This window comes from Gasterosteus aculeatus, chromosome 9 (genome assembly GCF_964276395.1).
Source record: "Gasterosteus aculeatus chromosome 9, fGasAcu3.hap1.1, whole genome shotgun sequence".
NCBI classification, from domain to species: domain Eukaryota; kingdom Metazoa; phylum Chordata; class Actinopteri; order Perciformes; family Gasterosteidae; genus Gasterosteus; species Gasterosteus aculeatus.
In genome coordinates, this window is record NC_135696.1 from 16,372,541 (window position 1) to 16,395,094 (window position 22,554).

The window sequence follows — 22,554 nt, forward strand, 5'->3', positions numbered from 1 at the left end:
CGGATGAGAAATGTCCTCTGATCATCTGGGCTCATCCTTTGTTTTTATATTGAAGTGCTTTTTAAGAACGAGCTCCAGCCGTCAGCAGGAAAGTCGCGTGGAGTGAAATGCGCAGCTTAAACGCGTGGCAAGTCAAAACGCACGACTTCTAGGGCGGGGAGAAAACAACCTGCCTGCGCGGGAGAAGAGAACCAGTGCAGCGGGAACCTCTGACTCAACATGCCGTTCCCATCATGTTGCCTCCGGTCAAATCGAGCTGTCGGACGCAGTGGAGTTCCGGTCTATATTCGGCGCGGCGCTGGCTGTGAGTAACCGTAGGAAGCCGGGAAGATCAAGTCCATAGGCCAAGGGACAACAAATGTCTCTGCCACTGTCAATTACGCCCACGTGGAATGATTTGGTCTATGAAAGGCCGTTTCCACCCGCCCCTCCGAACACACCATCGACGCGCAGGCCAGATGTGTCTCTTCCTCCTACCTCTTTTTCTCTGCTTCGTATCGGCTAAGGAGACGCTGCAGACCACCGCACTTGAACCCCTGGAAATGGGCGGCAGGAGCGCCGACGGTGACGACGTCGTAGAATGCATCTGTGAGAGAGGAAATAGATTGGGGGAAATTAGAATTAGGAGATGGATACAGGTATAAGCACCTTGAAACCTTTGCACTGAGGGACAAATGAGTTTCAAGGCGATAAATTCTGCCAGTCAAAGTGTAAAATGTTCGTGATTTTGAGTCTGAATTTAACTAATTGTACTCTACAATGTTATATTTATGAAGCACTCTTCAGTAAAAGTTAATTATCATAATGTGTTCAAATGTAATATTGTAAAATGTTGGTTTTGACCAGTAAAGGCAAATTGAGGCCTTCATTCCTGGTATCGTAACAACCTGAGTTGCATCCACAGTCACTAACACCTGGCATACGGATGGATTAAGTATTCTCGAGTACACTAATGCAGCCATTTTAATTATGCTTTAATTCATTTACATGTCAAAGTTTTATGTTTTACTTTTGATAACCGGCCCACAGGTGCATCATATTCTCTCCAGACAGCTTTGGGTCTTAACGTTGGTCCCACGTTGAACCAGAAGGACGATGAATGTCACAGCATCTCAACTCTTCACAGACGGATTGGCGGACACACGGGTGCTTACAACAGGCTTTGTTTTGAACGAGTGATGGATGAGGCTCACAATTAAATCAGAAAAAAAGGGAGGAGGCCGAGTTTATGGAGGGAATGTGTTGGTGTGGTTTAGTGTCGGGTCAGTTAATGAACACCTCCGGGGGGAAAGCAACAGTGCGCGGCTCCGACTGTCGGAAAACACTGCTTGAAAAATCGTTGAAGGCAGAAATTAATGACGGAATCCAGCTCAGAGTGCTGCCACAGATGAAATGAACGTCCCCCGACAACCCCACGACAGGGCACTAGCGGTTTGATATGGAGGCTCTGCTACTACCCACTCGATGGCCAATTCTTCATCCCCGTGCCGCGCCTTCGGGCTCCCCGTCCAACACACGTTCGGCTGTCCAAGTTCCCTTAATTGGTCCTCCCAAGGCAGAAGTTTAGTATAATACGACGGCAGGTTTCAGAACATCAAGCGCAATGGCCGATTTGTGCTCAATTAGTTGGGCCTCGCCCTTAGGCCAGCACAATGGTTATAATTCTCACTGAACGCATCTCGCAAACCTTTCAAACAATGCGGATAAATCAGTTTTCCGAAACACAGCGTGAAAGACGATAATAAACTTAAGCTAATTTGATAAAGGTCGTCTTTATTTTCTTGTTTATTTTATTTTATCTACAATCTGATAACAATAAGAAACCAAAAACACGTGTCATATGCAAAGGGAGGTTTTTGATCGTGCTTTCTATACAATTTTATATAATTTTGTGCTGACAATTTATATTTAAAATATCTCCGTTCCACCTGTAAGTTGTTGTAGTTTTTTCGGCTGGTAAAATATACACATCCAACGTGTTCATGCAGAATGTTGATGTAAACGTGGTTATATGGAAAAAATATACAGTCAATGATAAATGACTTGAAGTTATCATTAAAACAAAACTCGCATTAGAAGAAGGTTTTAATGTCGCACTCACATTTCAATGACTTTCTGCACACTGCATGTCAATTGATTTCTCTTTTCAGGAAGCCATTGACATTTACTGTAACTGCCTCGTATGTGACAGATTTACTTAATTTACGATGAACAGCAAAGGATTGTTTTTTGTCAGCTGTTTATCACTGACTTTAAACAGCCCTTTTCCATCAAACGCCCAGTTGACGCATTCGCTAAAGCATCGCTGCCAGGAACCGGTGTGAACGTGTGAATTGGCCCAACAAGCGGGTCATTCTCGGGGGTGTCAATCAATCGATTGACAAACGTCCCTCAGGCTTGTTCTATCTTGTTTCCTCGCCTTTTCTGCCCTGACAGTGCAAGACAGTTCTGGGGGAGGGGGGTTGTGGGATGACTTGATTTGACCTACTTTATCTGTCATCCCTGATGTCTGAAAGAAAAGCACAGTTCATATCAAGGTTTGTCTGTCTTCAACCTCTCCACCAATCATCGACACGGAGCCCACCCGCAGGTAGGGGGGCAGCAGTTAGCGGTTCCAGGACAATAAGCGGCTCTGCCAGCTCGAGAGCACCCGTGTTTCTCTCTGGGAAAACACTAGGGGCTTAATTAGTGCTCCGTCTATCTTCCTCAGGCCAAGTTAATTCTCACCTTTCAACCCGGACGACGACCTGGGACGCTCTGAGTATCTCTGACAGGTGGAGAAGTCACAGGCATGGAAGCACATAAAGTAGGTGACAACCAGAGCAACTTAGACGTTTGCATATGAAACCACCTTTCAAACCAGGTGCAAGTATGAGGCTTAGCAACAAGTCGAAGTCTAAAGCAGTAGCAGTTGTACCCTATGGTTGAATGCACTTACTGTACGTCGCTTTGGATAAAAGCGTCAGCTAAATGACATGTAATGTAATGTAATGTAGTGGAATCATACCTGTTTTTTTGGGGCACGTCACTCTCATCCTCTGGGTGTGCAAGTTTATTGGGATGAACTCCAAAGATTTCTGGGCTTTGCAGCAGCTCGGCTTGAAGGAACGACCTAAGAAAAGAGTACAGGAGTACATGTAACATTATCGTGGCACACGTGTGCTTTCAGCGATGCTGCCGTCTTTCCAACAGGAGTGCTTTTCATGCGCTTACGAATTGAGGCACAAACCGACAGATAAGCAAAACATTAGACAATAAGGTGGATTCTCCAATTAAAAAAAAAAACTTTTGTGTAATTGAATGACTTGGTATATATTTAATGAGAAAAGGCCAATTCAAAGCACCATGTTAAATTGATTGAGTGGTTGCATGACAATGCTTTCAGAATACCAAAAACAAAGAACAGCGCAGTCAATATTTGAAATTAGTAAAGCCCAATTTCCTTTTTTAAAATAGTCTTCAGGCTATTCTTTATTTGGCATTGGTTTGCGATTAAAATGAAGTTCATTCAAAACCATTCCGCTTTTAAAGGCCCACGAAAAAAACATTTAACAGACATACATGTGTATCAAATAGAGAATGTATCAATTAGAGGAAAACAAGCATCTGGAAAGTGGCTCATTTGAATCAACATCCTCTAATGAGCAGAGTAATCCTTTAAGCACAGGACTTTATGCCCGTTCATGCCACTACTTTGCTCCAAACGTCCAATTAAAATGATACTCTTTGTTATTGGCTTATATTTAAGCTGGAAAACACAATCTGACACTCCATCTTGGCTGCTGTGATATGTAAATGGGTTGATGAGCCTCTTTGAGATGAGGCGAAGCTTTTAAGAACAATCAAGGAACAGAGGCAATTTAGAGCAGTTGTGATGTTTGCAAGTAGAGGTAATTCAGTTAAAATGAAGGCTGCAGAAGTACAAGGGGGAAATAAAAATAATTATCGCAAAGTTTCATCATCTCGTCTTTAAACACAAGACACACAACTTTGAATTTCCTATCTGCGGAATAAAGCTATAAAAGTAAAGTTACAAAAGTTTTTTCCAGCTCGGGTGCAGGGAGAAGGAATTTCACCGTAACGATCGCAGAGCACACTGACAGTTGACAGACAGACAGAAATTGAGGATGAAAGCCCTGATTTGATTCATTAATTCAAATTGTTACGGAACAAATATTGTAGATTAATTAGATGGAATTGCAGGTAAATAATCTGACGTGCTTGTGCCTTCTGATCACACCCGCGCTGTTAACAGCTGTGAGTAGAATCTATCTATAAATGCATGTATCTATGTATGCGTCTATCTATGTCTTTCTGTCTATTAGCATTAGAGCGGACATATTTATCATACATGCAAATTACCAATTACATACACTGTAATTTCAGAGAATCTCTTTTGTTTCTGTCGTACATAAGAGCTTCATCGACTGTCTGCCCCACATTCAGTCCTTTTACAAGTAAACTAACCGAAAAACACACTACTTTGGCTTTCATTCAACGTCTCCCACAGCAATATCCGATCGGTTTAATCTCCACGGGCAATATCACCCCCCCCCCACGCCTGAAGACGATCACTGTGCAGCAGACGGGAAGAAGCAGACCCAGACTCCAGCCGCTCCGGTGAGCGAGCAGAGCGGTGTGTCAACGTGATGATCGTCACAGTCTTCTACACTCAAGTGTCTCTCTGCTCGTCACGTTGAGCCGCTGGGAAGTGAAGTTACGGGATTTATCAGCAGGTTGTTCCAGAGCAGCAAGGAGAGGCACAGGGAGCGAGAGGGAGCCTGGATAAGGACTAGAGATTATCATCAGTTAAAAAAAAAAATGTATACGTGTATGTATGTGACTCTGATCTGACAGTATACCCATTCTAACAGTGTTCAAACACTTTGTCAGTACAGCACCAGTGTGCAATGCAAACACTTACAGAGAAATGTGCAGTAATATTGGGCTTACTGAGAGAGATTTGATCTGATGTGTTTTTATCCAACATGATGACATTAGGACCTAAATTTCAATGCAACCGTTTTATCGGTTTCAAATACTAGTTATTCCTTAATGACTAAAAACAGCCGCGGTATCTGTCAGGGAACAAATGCATCCTGCATATCATTCAGTATGCTAACTGGGACTGTATGTGTCCTATCTGAGTTTGCGTTGAGAGGAACATGATTAAGCAGGTTTGCCCAACATGAAAACAATCCAACGGCGCCTCAATTACGGTACATGATGCCGAAAACGGCTGAAATGTGTTGCCTCTCACAAACGGATATATGACTCAGCGGCGTTGACGGCGATGTGACTTATTGTTCTCACGCACTGAAAAATCCATCATGTCTTCTTCCCGAGGCGTTAACACATTTGCTGCCACTTACCAAAGTGCAAACGCAAACAGATGCATTTTCCAAAGCCTGAATAGACAATCTGCCTAACCCTAACCCTCTTAAATATGGTGACGACCAAAACATAATCTCTGCATTTAGAAATGTGCAGTGCAGAACAATGAACACTCTCAGTTAAGCCCGTTACCAAAAAGTGTGTACACATCCATTGTGTGTATATCTTTATACTAATAAGAAATTGCATATTTATATAGTATTCATCATGTTCACTAGTAGCTGAGCAGCTGGCGAGTAGAAGACTTGAATCGTAAGCATGTGGTGACGATCCTCATCCAAGGGAAAGGCGCTGGTTTGGCAACCAGACAAAAAAACTATTCAACTCGATCCTCCTGGGACCTTCAATACTTATATACTTATACTTATATATATATATATATTTCATAAAAGCAGAGACTGAAGAAAGTCAGTGTTTTCAGTCAAAAACAGACACTGAGCGTTATAAAAACTCTAGACGCGGGTTGTGCACCAACCCCATTTGTGTGCTGTGGAAGGAGGAGCTGCTTCCAAAAAGGTTCGAGTCCACGGCTCAGCTGTCGGCGGCTGCGGTGGAGCCCCGGGGACCAGACTAATGGAGCTCGCTGCCGTTGCAGGTTAGATGAATTAGCCGCATCAGATTCCCATCTGTTTGCACAGGTGGGCTGGCTACGTGACAGAAGGGCTGGATATGCCAGCAGTACTGACCCAACATATGGCCGCCATCGCTTCTTTTAATCTCCACTGTCTTTTATTCACTACGGGAACGATTATGTACTCTATGAACCCTGTATTGTACGCCTAAAAAAAAAAAAATCACCACCTGGAGCAACACCGTCTCCAAAGTGAGGTCTGTCAGGTGGGTTGGTGGCATGTAAAAGATTCCCTCTCCGTGGGCCGGTGGCGCAGAGGGCACAGCAGGCATTTTTAATCAGTCCGCAGTTAGGTATGTGGGAGACTGTCGCTGCGTGAGCAGTGGAATCAGCCTGACAGATGTGGGAATTGGACAAGTGAGTCACGTCCGTCTGTGATTTTCTACAAACATTTGAAGGGCTTTTATTTATCACTATTTTTCATGTCTGTTTAGTCCACAGCGAGAACATCTTCACCGGGAGGCAACAGACAAGTTGCAGGTATTAAAGAGAAAAAAGAAGAAGTTTTGAGCCTCAATTTAGCTTACGAGGCTCTGGGCTTTAAACTGAAGTTATCCCGTAAGGGGAGTTTAGGAGTGACTGACACTTTTGTGGCGCACTAGCGGTTTTCGGAGGTCCAACAAACACCTCGCTAATGGGATTAATTATGCCTTAAATTTGTCGGCTGGTAAACAATGAAAGTAGGAATGATTCATTAATGAATGGAATAGAGCTATTCATAGCATCCAAATGGTTTGCTCACCTCATTTAAACAAATCAAAAACCAAATGGAACCCAAACCTCCTCCCGGTACAATGTTTATTTTAGTCCTCTCTACAATTTAGTTTTTTATTTTTCTGGTCCGACTCGATTAACCTTAAATGATATTTGAGTCAGTAGCTACATAATATAACTGCATTAACAACATTCACGGCCACAACCCTTCATAGCCACATACAAACCTAACATAACATAATAAAACATGGCATAGCCACAAATATAATTAAATTGTGTATTTAAGCTGAAAATAAGTTACATGGATTTTTTTAGGGAAAATCGTATTAATAGAATGCATACCTTTAAGTATTGGTTTGTGTACTATTGGCAAGTAACTTCTTTGCTCATCCTCCACCACACGTTCTCTTTGTGTCTCTACCATCTGCATTTTCTCGTCATTTGTCTTAATTAATGATTAATTCATTAATAATTCACGTGGAACAGCTTGCACACCCGACTTTTTTTTTTGCAATGTCCGTCATCCAGTTAAGTTAATGCCGCTGAATTACAGCGGTGAATGTGACCGTGTTTTGCAGCATTGGTGCCACACAAGAGACTTGTCAGGAGCCATAATGACAAATGCCACATTATCCGTTCCCCTCGCCCCCTCGACTCCCTTCCTCCCTCGCAGTTTAGGCAGATGCTTAGTCAGCAACTTCTCTTATCAGCTGGGCAGAGCAAATGAAGCAGTGACAGATATCTCATTAAAATATGCTCAGAGAGCATCTGGAGACATAAAGAAACAATTCCAGAGCGGTTGATGGTTGTTTTAATGTCCTTTTAGTTTTTCCTGTTATTAGTCAAATCCATAACCAACCAGGTAAATCACAACAATACATATGTTCTTAGTTTGTGTTCTTTGTGCTCTCCCACCCAGCCAATTTTACAACCTGACAGTTTGTTTGCCATGGATGTAACATTACGTTTTAAAATTGTGGGGTAAAAAAGCAGCTGAAGGCCCTTAAAGACACACACTAATACAGATAAGGGTTGATTACTTATGTACAGTTAAAGCTCAGTTAAGTCAAGCCTGCTAATTTCCGGTGTAGCTCGAAGCTTACTTGAATGGGGATAAAACAATTCAACCGGGCCACTTCCTAGACTCAAGGTTTCATCCAAACCCAAATAAATCTGCTTCATTTCTATTTCTAAATAACAATTCAAACCCCCGCACTGGCATTGTGATCACATGTCCAATGTTTTGCAGTACGCCTAATTACTTTCTGTGCTCACATCAGATCTAACTATGTGAATTCCATTTTATGTGTAAAACATTTGCAAATGTGTTGCAATAGTATTTGCATTCCGAGTAGAATATTTGTAAATGAGATGCAGATTTGCATCCGTATTTATTCACACTGCAAACCTTTGCTTTTACAAAATACAGTGGGGCACGTTGGAAGACACATTTCAATTGCCCCCTGATAAAAACCTCTGTTGCTATGGAAACTCTTTGACAGAAAGTAGATACACGAATCAACGTCTCGCTGAGTTTTTCCTTGACATCAACCAGATTCTACAGACAGGTCAGGCCAGACCACAGGCATCAAACACGCCTTTAATTACGCCCAAAATGGGACCACAGACCACAATAAGAGACAACTTCCCCCCACGACTCACAGGTTGTGTAAAAAAAAAAAAACTTCTTGCAGAGTGGCCATGGATTCCTGTGTGGACACGGATATGAACGAAACGTAGCAGCACGTGCGGTCATACCAGTAATCTTTTCCAGTTCAGCAAAAGTCTCTTGGTAGGAGCTGATGATTCCTCCGTATCGCGTCATCACCTCTTTTCTTAAGTTGTCCCAGTGAGGAGAAAGCTCCCCCAGCTCTCTCAGGTCCTGCACCCTGTGGAGAAACACAGACTGATCAGGACCTTTGTGCTTTTAATGGATAAGAAGCAAATTAGGTCCAATGCATTTTGACTTCTCCTGCTTTTGTTGAAAACAAAGGACATTAAACATACAACGATCTAATTTAAGAGAGAGGAGAAACATTGGGAATTATTATAATACTTTTACAATTATGGGAAGACGCAGACTCTTTGCTGAGCCCGATAGAGACATTCCTAAGGCTAGTAGCCGATGCCCAGTTATCCACTCTGTCCTTACTAATTCCTCTCTTGCTCCTGCCAGTCTTTTGCCATTACATATAAAAAAAACCACACGGCCTTTACTGGTGTCCCTGGAGCGATGGGCGGATTGTCTTTCATCTAGTTGTGCCTGCAGCCCTAAGGCACAAATCATCTGTGCTCCTTCTTTAGGAATAAACCGTGGCTGTGGCTGAGTGTGTGTCTGTCTGTGTGTGTGTAATGGTGTGTGTTGTGGGGCGGGTGTGATTGCATAGTACGAAGTACAGCCTCTTTCATTGGCTCATTATTAGCATCTAAAAGCCGACATCAGATGGACAGATATATAAAAAGAAAAAATAAATGGCATGGATATTATAGATAATAGAGGTTGAAGGAGGCTCAACATTATATTCAGGATAACAAATAAATGGTCATAGGCATTGCTTTCATGATAACGAGTCCAATTTTCCGTAATTATACCTCACGCATTTTGCATACAATGTATATTAAAATGAAAGGCTGCATGCTCACTGGTTTGACTTATTGTTAAGACCAGGCATAATTGCTTGAATGCATAATGTAGTAGTTCTTTCTTTGTTGTATGGTTTGACTACTACAACAAAGACTAAGGCACTGAAAGCCTCTCCAGACTATTTCCTGGTCTCCTCCAGGTAATGAAGTTATTTTTAGTTCACTTTGAAGTACATAACATTGCACGATAGAAATAGTGCCAAAGAGACAGAGTGAGTCAAGGTCATATGTATCATAAGGATGATCAGGGTTTTTTTCAAAGGGGTTTCAGCCAAAAACACGACGAAACAAAGAAGACATATTTTCTATCTCTAAAGGTATCTAGTCTTTTATCCAAGAATTTATCCAAGAATTTCAAAGTAAAAATTTAGTTTGAATAAAAACAGTTTACAGTAGGCCTGCTAATTATCCAGACATATTTCTAATATACAATTAAATGTAAGTAAATGAATACAAATAACTAAGCCGTCTGTAAAACATGGTAGATCACTGACACAGACTTTATATCGATATTTTCCCGTCTGCTCCTCAACAAGCCAGCAGCTTGAAGGAACGTCTTGGCAGAGAGATGCAGTGCTTCGTCCTGGGAAACTCTGCCAGCGTTGTGCTTATGTCAAAAAGAAAGTACACTCCCGATTACCAAAAGAAAAGGAAGGATATTTTTCATGTTTGCTGTATAAATAGTGCTTGAAACCATTGTTAATTATAGGGGAATCTAACAAAGACCAACGATGAATGGAAGTGTTTATTCAAAAGCTGTTTTGCGTAAAAGTCAAAGAAATTAGATTCACATTGTTGGGAACAAGAGTGGCTAAAATGAAAACAAAGGGGAGAACAAAAGCATCGGCTCTTAACAAATAAAAAAGATTTAAAAAAAACTTTGATGTATGTTAAAGGAGTATTTTCCAGATAGTGGGGAACATAATTGGCCCATCACATTTTAATTCACTGTTTTTTGTAGCAAATATTATATTAATTAATATATATAATAGATGCTTAGTATGCTCTTCCATTTTAAATGATCTTAACCTCTAATTTATTAGCAAAGTGTGAGAGGGAGGTCGGAGTGGACGATCTCAGCCAGTAGTTCACAAGATAAAATGATAAGAGAAACATATCTGCCTGCTAAATGAGGGTGATAAGGTAGTGGTTAGAGAGATACCGTATCGCTTCCTAAATCAGGGGTCTATTGTCTGGAAGGAGTAAAGGTGCGATAAGAGCAAGCGTAGAATAATTAACTACATGCACGTAAAGAAAGTTCACAATATGACTCGGGTTTTTGGGTTACATCGTACACCAAACATTTAAAAAGTATCTGTACTTATATATACTACTAAGATATATACATATGAAGGCTATATTTCTAATATAAAATCATTTGCTGAGTGTCGATGGTGGGAAAGAAGACTTTTGTTATTATTATTATTATTATTATATTCTTGTGGCTAATAATACTTGATACCAAATAATCACATTGAACCAACAATATCATCATCTGGTTGTTCCACCAAAGTAGAAAGAGAGAAAGAAAAAAGCCGTGGAAAGGAAAATATAACTACAAAGGTGCATTTGATCTCAGATCAATGCGTCTGCAACGACCATCAGAAGAGTTTTTCACCCGCACGTCTCTCACAACCAACACACTCATTTCTGTCTACGTGGAGACGTCTTCTCTGGGCCGACGCAGCCGCAGCTTCAAGTCTACCTTTCAGACACCGCTCGAGTAAAATGAGGTTGATGCCAAATGAAGAGACTCTGAATAACTTTGACTGTGGCAATATCAAACCGGCAATGGAAGGTGTTTTCAGAAGTTAGTTACTGAGTTCCTGCAACACCCCGAGGTCCTTGAGCAGCCATAAATGACTGAAAACACAGTACAGTAAATAAAAACAGGTGTACAGATACAAGTAGAGTAAGGAAAGAAAGAAGGGGAGGGGATAAAATAAGAATGTAAAGTCTGTACAACCATACGTTTTTGATTGAAATACATATTAGCTGACACAGTTTAGTCACTGGGACATTGGAGTGTATTCACTCAGGGTTTTGTGTGTGAAGTCAATAAAACCTCAAAAAGAAAACTTTTTTTCTTTTTACGAGAATGCAGGTTTTTCTGGAAACAGACGCGTCCAACAGGCTCTGATGTCATTAATATTGAGTTCAAATGTAGAGAACCATTGGAAACGATGAAGCTGGATTTCAACATGCCTCCTGTATGCTGTGATACACCATCGCAGTGCCTATTTATTAACAAATGGGCACGCGATTTGTTTCCCATTAATCAGAAACACAAAACTCTCAATGAATGGGAATCAACACCCACAAAACGGACACTTCATCATACATGCATTCATTATCTTTATAACTGAACACAGAAACACAAGGCGTCACGGCATCATTACTGGAAGAAAAGAGGAAAAATGAGCCACATACGCGAAGAAAGAACTTTCTGAAATCATCACAGAGTGGTGAAGGAAAGTAAGCCGCCCGCCGCTGCTCTCACAACTTTGCATCGCTGACTGAGTCATTAAAAAAACAGAGAGAGCAAACGCCAGAGCGAAGCTGGCTGACAGAGTCGTCTAAATGAAGAAGCACGGTGGAGACAGAAAACATTTAAAGAGGATTACAGGAGATGCGCTTAAGCGACCGGGCGGAAGATACGGTACACACGCCTGTTAATGAACCAGCGTCGTACATGGCAGTCACGGCTTTGGAGCCTGCTGTGCGCTCACGAGCTGCATTGTAAAGATAAGAGCTTTAATAAACATGCTATAATTGTCCCCTTAACGTATGTGCAAAGTAGATCATCTTCTATTTAAGCAGAACGTAAGGTAGGAGATCCTCAGGAAGTGGGAACCATGGTCTAGGAATGTGAAGAGATTTTCTGTCAGACAGGTAAGCTGATAAGAAACCTTGTCTAGTCTACCTGTCAATCGTGGCTGTGTGACTGTTTCTATGTGCAGGTGTTTTTCAGTAAACTCGCTCGTGTGTACATTTTAGCTTGTGGTGTGTCCTTGAACTCAGCACGGCCCTTTAGGTGCACACTGCAATTACAAATCAAGCTATTCTTCTCCCACCGATTCGTCAGTCCCTGATTGCATCTTTTTGTCCTAAAGACAAGCGATGTGTGTAAAAACGATCTTTCAAAAACTGACAATCATCACACGTGTGATTGCCTGCACAATTGAAATGGCATTGCGCTCCTATTGGTGGTGCATCGTAAGGTGAGGGACTTCGCCTCTTAATTCTATGTTTTAGAAGGGAAATAGTTAAACCCCCTGTGTGTGTGTGTGTGTGTGTGTGTGTGTGTACATGGACGCCTCTGTGTGTTACGTATGAGAAGGGGTTGCCAGGGACAACCAGCCAGTTGAGGAATGATCTGCCCTGACGAACGCTGGTCGAGCCTGAAAGAAGGGACAACGGGATCTAATCACGGGTCGTGAAACATCGCCCACCTGTCCTCATTCTCCCACATTATGCTCGCAGACTGTCAACCGGACTGGACTTTAATTGCAGTTATGTTACTGAGCTCTGCGTCGATCGAGTTTTGCACGTAGCAAGACACATTTTTTCAGAGCCTTTTTTTCTGAAATGTATTTTTTGACAATGTGGCGGTTTTGTGTTCCAGGTGGAGGGCTGCCGCCATAAATGAGGGACTTGTAGTATTAACCTGGCTGAGGCCAGACGTTCAAAGTACCTCCTTGTAATGCTTCATGAAGCACCAGAAGCACAGGCGTGCGTGTGTTTGACAGTCAGTGTTAGCCGTGTTCTGGATGCATTGGCATCGTTTGAAGTGTTAATGGCCCTGAATAATTCACTCCTCTCCAAATACAGGCGGAACTTTTAAACAATCACTTAAGGTGAACTGGGTCGGTAGCGATGGTCTAGAAGCTACACGCTTACTGTTCACATTGTGCTCAGAGTTTTACTTTGAACTTTTGTCGTCTTCCATCGGCTGGTAAGTTGATGCAAACAAGGAAACTGGCTTTCTGATGCAACAGGAAATCTGCCAGCGAGCTCAGAGGGACGAACCTGCTCATGTCTTCCTGAATGTAGAGGGAGAGCAGCTGCTTGGGGACGCTAAAGGACAACGTGCACTCCTCCATTTGTTCTCTCACTTGCATCCACTTGCTGTCCTCTGTTTGAAATCTGTACACCTTGCATATCGGGTTCTTGAACACTGAAGGAGGGAGACAGAGACAGAGACAGAGAGAGAATCACATATTGAACATTTTTAAAAGCAGAAAATAAAACACCTTCTCTCCAAAAATAATTTAAACTTTTGTATTTGTAAGATCTAAACCAACTGTGACAACAGTAACTCAAGAAAGCTGCAAACAGAAAGTCTTCAAGAGTCACACGGAGTATGACAAATTAAATTCAATAATCAATAACTGTGTCTGCCAAAGATAAGGTGTTTTCCAAGGCCCTTTTTAATTCTCTCTTTCTACTTCAGTGGCAGCACAGCAGGCTAGAATACCAACTGAAATAGTAAGACCTTGTCCAGTTGATCCTTTTTTTTAATTCCATTTCCATTTTAATTGCTTGTTTATTGTACAACAGTCGCTCAGAGCGATTGGACGCACTGGAACTTTGCTTCCAACACCCAGCCCCATTAAAAACTATTCCGATTCAGCCCCATCTTCGGCATTTTTTCCAGAGTGACTAATGGAATCAATCGAAGGCTGCACACGAAAAAACAGCTCTAATGCTTTTATCTGCATGCTGGCAGCAAAGGGGCGAGAAAGCCGTCTGCCTCGAACAGTGTTTACCGCTCCTTTCCACTTCCAGGGCCGCAGTCATAAAGGAAGTCACTCACTGAGTCGGCGCTCAGGCACCCGGGTTAAAAACTTCTACAATCTCCCTTTAGGGAGACAAACATGCATGGCACCAGTAGAATGAAAGTGCGAGCCACGCTGAACCCTACACGCCGACTCACACACGATGCAACGTCTGGAAGTGTTGCAAGCGTCTAGTTTTAACAACTGCATCGATTGAGTGTCAAAACCGCTGGTTCATGTTTTTATTAAAAAAAAAAATATTTGAATTTGAATGACAAGCGAAAACTGTAATAAAAAGTATAAATAAAATGATGATTATTTTAAATGATTTTTTAAATAAATAAAAAGGTTTACGCAGACTGGAAGTGAGAGTAAAGAGTATGCAACACGGCCGGTGAAGCCGGAGATAGTTAATGTTTCATTAACTGAATCCCCGTTGGCAGATGCCATGGCAGCCACCAGTCTTCCCCGGGGTCCATGGGACAAAAGGTAATACATACAGTACACAACGTGCCAATGTAACGTAAAGAGCAGCTGCAACATTTAAGTGATGAACATATGACCGAATCAATAAATATGATCCAATGATATATTGAATATAATTCTCTTTCGGGTTCATGAAGTGTTTCTTTGGTCGTGAAATCCCTTTGATTTAAGATTGTAAAATGCAAACCTTTACTTGCTCCGGTAAACAATTGAATCATAAAAACACGGTTCACTATAAAGAACGGTAAATAAAAAATTGGAGTTTCTCTTAAGGACAATATACATAAGCCAAATGCTGTCTTGAGGCTTATAATTATTTTCCTATGCGGCTGAAGTCGATGTGAAAATTAACGATGATTAAGGTTAAGCCCAGAATAACCCCGGAGAGGATTCATAACTGCAACTAAATTAAATGGGATATTCAGACATTGTTGTCAAGGGGATTAGAGAAAGTGAAATGGATCCCGAATATAAATGGGGAGCGAGGGCCGCACGGAGAGAACGGGGCGAAGTCACGACCTTAATCGGAAAAGAGCGTCAGTTTCCCACTTCCGCATCCGCCAGAGAGGCAGATAACCCCCGAACTCCTCCGCTGCCACCTCGCTAATCTGACCGCCAATCAGGTGCTTCCATTTTCCCTCTTAAGAAAATGACTTTGTATGCCCGCTGTGTGCGGGCTGCCCTCTCTCCCTGCTCTCTGCGTAGACTGAATTGCATTAGGTAATCTTGCGGGGTCTGGGGGGGGCTATTGTTTTGATGGGCTGCACCTACACAAACATGGCTTCGGTTCACCGGCTATTCTCCGTAGAAACAGTGAGCGACAATGACACCATGACAACAGGCGGGAGGCTTAGGGTGGTGCTTGGAACTGGATAAAAAACAAATGCATGGCGTGAAATGCTTCCCCTGAAAAATAGCCATGTTTCAAAAACAGTAAAAAATGAGACCTCGTCAAATCCACCACTTTTCTGTCTACATGTCTTTCATTTTCATTGTCCTTGTCTGCTACTGAGAGGGACGACTCAGCCAGCGTGACATGTTTAGCTTGTCTTCAAGTAGACCACAAAGCACCAGTAGGGTTTACCTCAGTGTCTTCCACTCTTCCTTCTCACTGCCACTCTTTTCAAATAAATATAATACAAATGATTTACTCAAATATGGAATCCCAGAGATCTGAATCTCTGAATTCTCTCTGAATTTCGAAATCCAGGTGATTTAAATCATTTTTTCCTTTGAGCTCATTACACATTTTTTATTCCAAGTGCACAAAAAATGAATAGAAAAAAAGGAAATGATCCATTTTTCTTCGATTGCCAGTTCATTTCACAATGAATAATGAAATGACAAGTGTTCGAGATGTAAAACATACCTGGACCGGTCAGCGGGTTATTTTCCCGGTCGATGCCGGCGTGGGAAGCAGACTCACAAACCAAAGGACACTAGAAAGGAAGAGAACAGCAGGACAGAGAATATAATAGAGACTATTTTAATAATAATCATATTGACTTTCATCATGACTACGGATATAATGCATGAATGGTTTAGTGTATGAAATAATATTTTTCTTGGCTTTTGTTTGAATACAATCATGTTGATTAATGCATTCATTCATTTGAAAGAAATAATATGTGCTATGCATATGCATATTGCAAACACGACAAACACCACATTTGAAGATTAGACACATTGGGCCAAACAGCACAGAGCTGCAGTTGCATCGCTCACTTTTTAGAGTAGATGCTCCTGCAGGTGACCGCTGAAGGCAAACACGCTGCAACAGGTATATTACCTCTGTGTATTACCTGCATGCACATTTCAGTTGTATCAAGTCCCCAGATGACTATAATGTGCTGAGACACTGAGGCTTCATCTGCATGTCCCAGAGAAAAAAAATCAGCAGCCTCAATAATTGATAATCCACGTAGAATAGAGAATAACTGCTTATTGTCAGTTTTAATCCGGGGTGTTATTGGCGCAAGTAAAAAAAAACAACGTGACGTCGCCCATTGGTTTGTGGACTGATGTTTTGAAGTCTTGAGTATGATTTTGCCGTCGGCATGTTTTTTAATCTTCTGGAACCAATAAAGAGAAATGATCATATAAGGAATGCGGAGGAGTGCCGGAGAGACGCCATACACTCTCCAGATCCGGTCAATCCCAGTAAGCCCGACCTAAAGCACAGCCTATGGGTCATTTTCCTCTAAATGGGACCATAACTTGCACATCATAATGCACATCATAGAAATTGAGACTAGAAATTGAGACCTTAATCTCATGTTTACTGACTTAATAAATAAAGTCAGAAGCATTTTTTTTCATTTTTTCAATGTGACTTTTTGCAAACTGACCCCTACTACTGTCAGTAGAGAGAATCCACGTTTTAGGACACTTCAACAACGGCATCAGTCGACGGATTCAGAGTTTAACGTGTGGTTACAATCTCTGGTACTAAAAACCTTTAAAGCGTCTCCATGCGTTCAGTGTGGGACTCCTCATCAACAGCAACAGCGACAACTAACAATTCATTTGTCACTGTTGCTGTTGATGAGCTCGGCCCCGTCTGGTGAACCTTTTAACACAGGCAGACAGCGCAACCCGTCCCCATAACAGGACTCTAATGACCACTAGGAACAATCCATCATCTCGTCTAGTTTAGAAACTGATCCTGAATAAAAGAGACACACGGCGCCCATGCTCACACAAACTCACAAAAATACGCCGTGTCCCTCGGAAAATACAGACAGAAACAATCTGGACCTTTTAGTAAGCCTTCATTTAAGGACTCAGATTATGAAAGGTATTAACACTGAGTCGCAGCTGTGAAAAGGAGTCCCATTGTAATTGTAGGCAGCATGTGTTGAATGGCTCTTTGATGAAAATATGTAAAGAGATAAGATCCAAGTTGACTGGCACCTCTTCCTTGTTTCAGCTGATTCTGGAGGGTTCAGCGGGATATTCATGAGTGGCAGCGGCGCTCAGGCAATGACGGGAAAATGATCAAACCACAACACACACAATTTATGCAGTAAGGCCTACGCACAACTAAAGTCATTTAACACAAACTTCCCCACAATTGAGTGTTGAGCCTCAGCGGAGCCCTCCTTTCCTTATCCTATCCTCCCCTCATCTTCTGCAAGTAACAACACAGAAGGGGAAATGTAATGTGACAACACACACACACATACACACACGGACGCGTGCGCACTCGGCGACACATTCATCAAGGCGACGTGGGCAGATTGTCAGTGACACTGTGGAGCCTAGCCGGGAACCTCCCTGCACCAGCAACGGGGGTTGGCACAACCCAAAGCCAGTGAGCCATGTACAAGCCCTCGGTCAATTATATAAGACAGTAATTCATGCAAACACACACACACACACACTTCTACCCCCCACCCTTCACAACCGCACAAAACAAGGCATCAAAAAAGCAGTCAAGGACTACAAATATGCCCTGCAGAGCTTCGCCGTGGTGAGAGAAAATCGGAACGTGCCTCTTCGCAGATGAGAAAACATCGTTAAAGCTCCCGCTTCGCTGTGTGATATGGCCGTCTCTGCAGCACACAAATGTTTCAACACATCTGTCAAACATCAGGAATGCACAGGAAATGTAGTGAAATCAGAGTACGTACAACTTCATATCGGGTGCAGTGGCACCCCATTCGGATGGCAGGGTGTTCGGTTTTCCCGTCAAACACCATTTCTTCCGCCTTCTCTCCACTGACTAGGTAAGTCCCTCCAGAGCCGAGTTAATCGCCGTGTATCGTATGAGATTAGAGCGGAGGTGGGGGTGGCGACGGCACCAACGCCACAGTCGGGAAGCATCTGCCACTTGGTCAGATGAGGGCGGGCTGCAGGGCTGCCGGCCTCGCACTCCCACACAAACCGGGTGTGAGTGTCAGGGTGCTAATTTGATCAGTCTCTCTTTAATCTATTCTATAAATGACAGAAAAGAAGAAAAAAACGTAGACGCAGACATCGCACGCACGCACACACACACATCCTCTAAATCCCCATTAGGGTTTACTGAAGTGTATTTAATCTCATTGGAGGGCTTGAGCAGTGCCAGTCTAATCCCGGCATCACCGCCAAGCCCGCATGGGGGCTCCTGCCTCGCCTCTTCACCCTGCTTCTCTACCTTGTGTGACGGTACGTCGGTGGTGATGTGGTCCACGTCGACCTCCTCCATCTCCCCCATCTTCAGACGACTCACCACCACTGTTCCCGCTGCACACGCGCCATCAGAGGATCTAGTGGGGGGGAGAGATAGAGATTTACATTGCGTTACACTAATCTGTTGCGCAAAATGTCTGTAAAATGACGCTGTCCTGCACGCCTCCGTGGGCCTGAATGATATTCATTTCCACGTCGGGCGCCCAGACTCTCCAAACCTAATGAGCTTATTTCGAGCCTCGAACAGGTTGTGAAGTTTTAAAGCTGGAATCAGGACACGGATGCTCGTGCTGCAGCGATTTCTTTTTCTTCCTGACAGGTTTCGCAGAGGAGTGTGCAAGCGGGGAAAAAAAAAGCTGATCCTGCTGCAGCTGTACGCCGAAAGGGGGGAGGAGGCAGGAATTATTTTGTATCACTGTCCAAACGGCCATCTAATAACCCCGGCTCGTGTGCCCTGACAGGACACAGAATTGACACCAGAGCTTTTTTATCTCAGGGAGCGCGAATAATAACGTTCCCAATCATGGAGCCATAATAAGGGAGCTGATAGAAAATCCGTAGTATTGACAGCATGACAGATGCTTTCAAACAGAGAAAAATGGTCCCCGGGCGTCGCACGAGTGAGTCTGATCACCTCAGGAGCCCCGTCTCTAACGCGCTCAGTTCCACTGCAGCAGCAAGGGAATTGCACAATGAATTATGAGCCAGCCAGTGGTCTGGAGAGACTGGGATGACACACCCCTGACTGAGGAGGAGGAAACACGAGCAAGGTGACGGAAGCAGAAAGGAGGCTTTCAAGGGCGATCCATCTTGGTCGGACGCGAGGGAGTAAATATAATCGTGCCCAGGGGGGGGGGGGGGGGGAAGAGATGTCGGGCTTTCCGAGGAGGGGAAAGAGGGGAACGAGGGTCTCTGCGGTGGGACGCTCGGAGCTTCAGTTAGCGCCTAATGTCTCACAGAAGTCCCCGAGCACACAAAATAACATTGCTTGCTTTATAAATCTAATCATCGTCCCTCGCCAGACACCTGTCGCAGCGTTTACTCCTCCACTCATCTTTCTGTTTCTCCCTATTCCTCATCACCTCTCTCCCTCTCTGTGTTTCTCTGTGCAACAGGGGACTGGTGAAAGAAAGTCACCCTGACTTTGAACAAACAGTTTGTACTGACAGCGGCCTGCACATAATCGAGGAAATGAAGATTAACATCAGAGTCGGTGATATTCACCCCTGTGCAAACCTTCGGGGTTAAAGCGGCCCTCTACTCTTTGGATCGCCCCGCTTCAATTGACTAATGAAACTCTCCATCTAAAGCAGACGGAGGAGACTTTGTTAGAATTGCTTTGAGATAATTGATAGATGCCTTGGAGAGATATATTGTTATTCTTTTGAGATGGGGCCAAAACTGAAACTCATCATCTGTTCAAATAAATCTATCACATTATTTTCAGCGAGGAAAAAAAAAAACCCTCTCATCCTAGCGATGACATTGCCGCATTGCTGGTTTATTTAATAAATTCTGCTAAAAATCAGGAAAAGGAAAAGGGCAGAGATGTTAACTTTCTGACAGATTGACTGATCTGCAGTGACACAGACTTTCCTATTTTGAAAAGTAAAGTCTTTTAGAATGCATACTAAATGACCCTGAATCAACTTTAAAGGTTCTGGCAAGAGCTGTGGAAGAAGAAGGACCACGTCTGAACCCACCTCTCCCTCCCACCGCCCCCCCCTCCTCCCACCATCTCTTTCCGTCTGTTCGAGTTGGCAAGGAAACAAATCTGCAGATTTTTTATTATCTAATTGGCCCAAGGTATCTTTTGTGACGAAAGTTACAGCTTTGATAAAGTGACAAAAATAACTTGCTTAAAATGGCTGTTAAAGACATAATTAGCAGTTATAAGTTACATTTGAGGCTCATTTACAAACACAGAGACAAAGACTCCTGATGTACGAGCCTTATGCATTAAATGCTTTTACACGGTACCATAAAGCAACTACTCTGTGAAAAATCTTCCATTTACTTCTTTTCAGCAAGAAAGGCATCGTTTATTAGCCACATTTAGAGAAAATGAATATTTTTATAAACCAAGAATCACCAGTTTTGTCCTTGAGATGAAAATACACTGGCCAATCTAATTATAACTGACACATGAGATGTGAAGCGCAGCATTTTATGAAGGTTTTGTCAATAAATTTTAATCAACAGGGTTTTTCTTAAGTTCTGAAAAGACATGGCAACTCTTTCAATGAGGCTGAGTGCATTATTCATTGAAATGAGAAACATAATCCCCGGCCCTTGAAGAAAATGTCTGTTCATTTTGGCTTAAAATTGACACTGGGGATTATTCCTTTTATTATTTACACTCGAACCACCCCACTTAAAAAGGAAATCATTAACCCACTTTGAGTGGTGGGAAGGAAAATGCGGCGTAGAGGTTGAAGTGAACACACAGTAATGCATGTGCAGAAAACTGATGACCTGCGTTTTTTTTCCATTGCATCACAGCACAGCATGCAGCATTTTCCGATGCCGCTTCAAATAGAAGACGGACAGATGGTGAGTGTTGTTGTTATTCAATTCAGTGTTTGTTTGTGTCCCGGTAAATACAAGCCGATGCTTGTTTTTGGACAAACTGTTTTTGCTCGGAACGGAGCGCACGTTGACCTGGATTCCTCAAAACCGTACCCGGTGGATGGGAGTGGTCAGGGTCTCACACAGGCAACGCGCACGCCGCAGCCTTCGAGTGCAGCAGCGCAAGTGCATGGGATTCTTGACCTATATGAAACTGGACGGGTGGGCTAAATTTAGCGCTGGCTAGTTTCCACTGCGGACAGATGTTGGAGCACCGTTACTGGAACAGCGGGAGAACGGCAGCTTTACGGGCGATAGGGACAACCGTGATATGATATTGGGGTCAAATGGCAGAGGACGAGGAGTGACTCAGCAGACCCCACCACATTTTGCAACTGGAGGACAGACTCCATCAATAGTCGACACTGGAGGCCTTGTTTATGCAGAGCCGGACACACTCTCTGGCCTGTCTGGACCACTTGAAGTATAAACCCAAAGAATATGCCTGCGTTTGTTTGTGTGTATGTTTATAGTTCGCAGTGTGCATGAAAGGCTGAGTGAGGATAACATTTCTAAGCAAAAGCTTGCAGACCTATCCAGAATACACCCGTGTGATCAATCTCTACAACATAAAAATGTGACGTAAAAACATTGTGTCTGCTGCAATAACCAGAATAGCAACTATGTCGGGCCAGGACGCCTACTTACAGAAGATTTGTGAGTTCTAACGCACATTTTCCAGTGCCATCACACACACAGTTCTTTATTCTTGCATGAAGAGAAGTGTCTTCACACCGCATTTGCTTTCATGTTAGTGCTTAACCAGTGTCAGAAGCAGTCTGTGATAAGCTGTTTTCACAGACGAAGCAAGGTGGAAGAATTATGCAGAACGGACACATTTCTTCAACCAATCACATCAATTCTGGCCGGTGCTCAAAACTATGTGGTTGATGACTGCTGTGTGCACAGCTTATGCGTTTCATAGAATTTCAGGGGCGTCGGGACCGGGAAGGTGATGAGAAAGCTGTTGATGTAGAAAAAAAAAAGAACAATCCCTCATCAATCGTTATATTTATTTACCAGCCGCTACGGCAGAGTAATCTTGCCACAAATATGAATCTAAATGGATCTTGTACCGTACACATGAAGAAACACATTGTAGGCATA

The 22,554-nt window shown here is 42.9% G+C and overlaps 1 protein-coding gene across 12 annotated transcripts in view; it reads right to left on the reverse strand.

Moving 5' to 3' along the window:
- The window catches only part of inpp4b (inositol polyphosphate-4-phosphatase type II B), a 90,272-nt gene that overhangs the window by 20,928 nt on the left and 46,790 nt on the right, over nt 1-22,554 (reverse strand). For all 12 annotated transcript variants that reach the window (XM_040185634.2, XM_078109105.1, XM_078109106.1 and 9 more), the window contains 6 exons: nt 18,785-18,896; nt 16,016-16,085; nt 13,412-13,559; nt 8,498-8,628; nt 3,008-3,112; nt 478-586 (listed from right to left, as the gene is read on the reverse strand). In XM_040185634.2, coding sequence (XP_040041568.2) covers nt 478-586; nt 3,008-3,112; nt 8,498-8,628; nt 13,412-13,559; nt 16,016-16,085; nt 18,785-18,896 — 675 coding nt within the window. The remainder of the gene's footprint in view (nt 1-477; nt 587-3,007; nt 3,113-8,497; nt 8,629-13,411; nt 13,560-16,015; nt 16,086-18,784; nt 18,897-22,554) is intronic.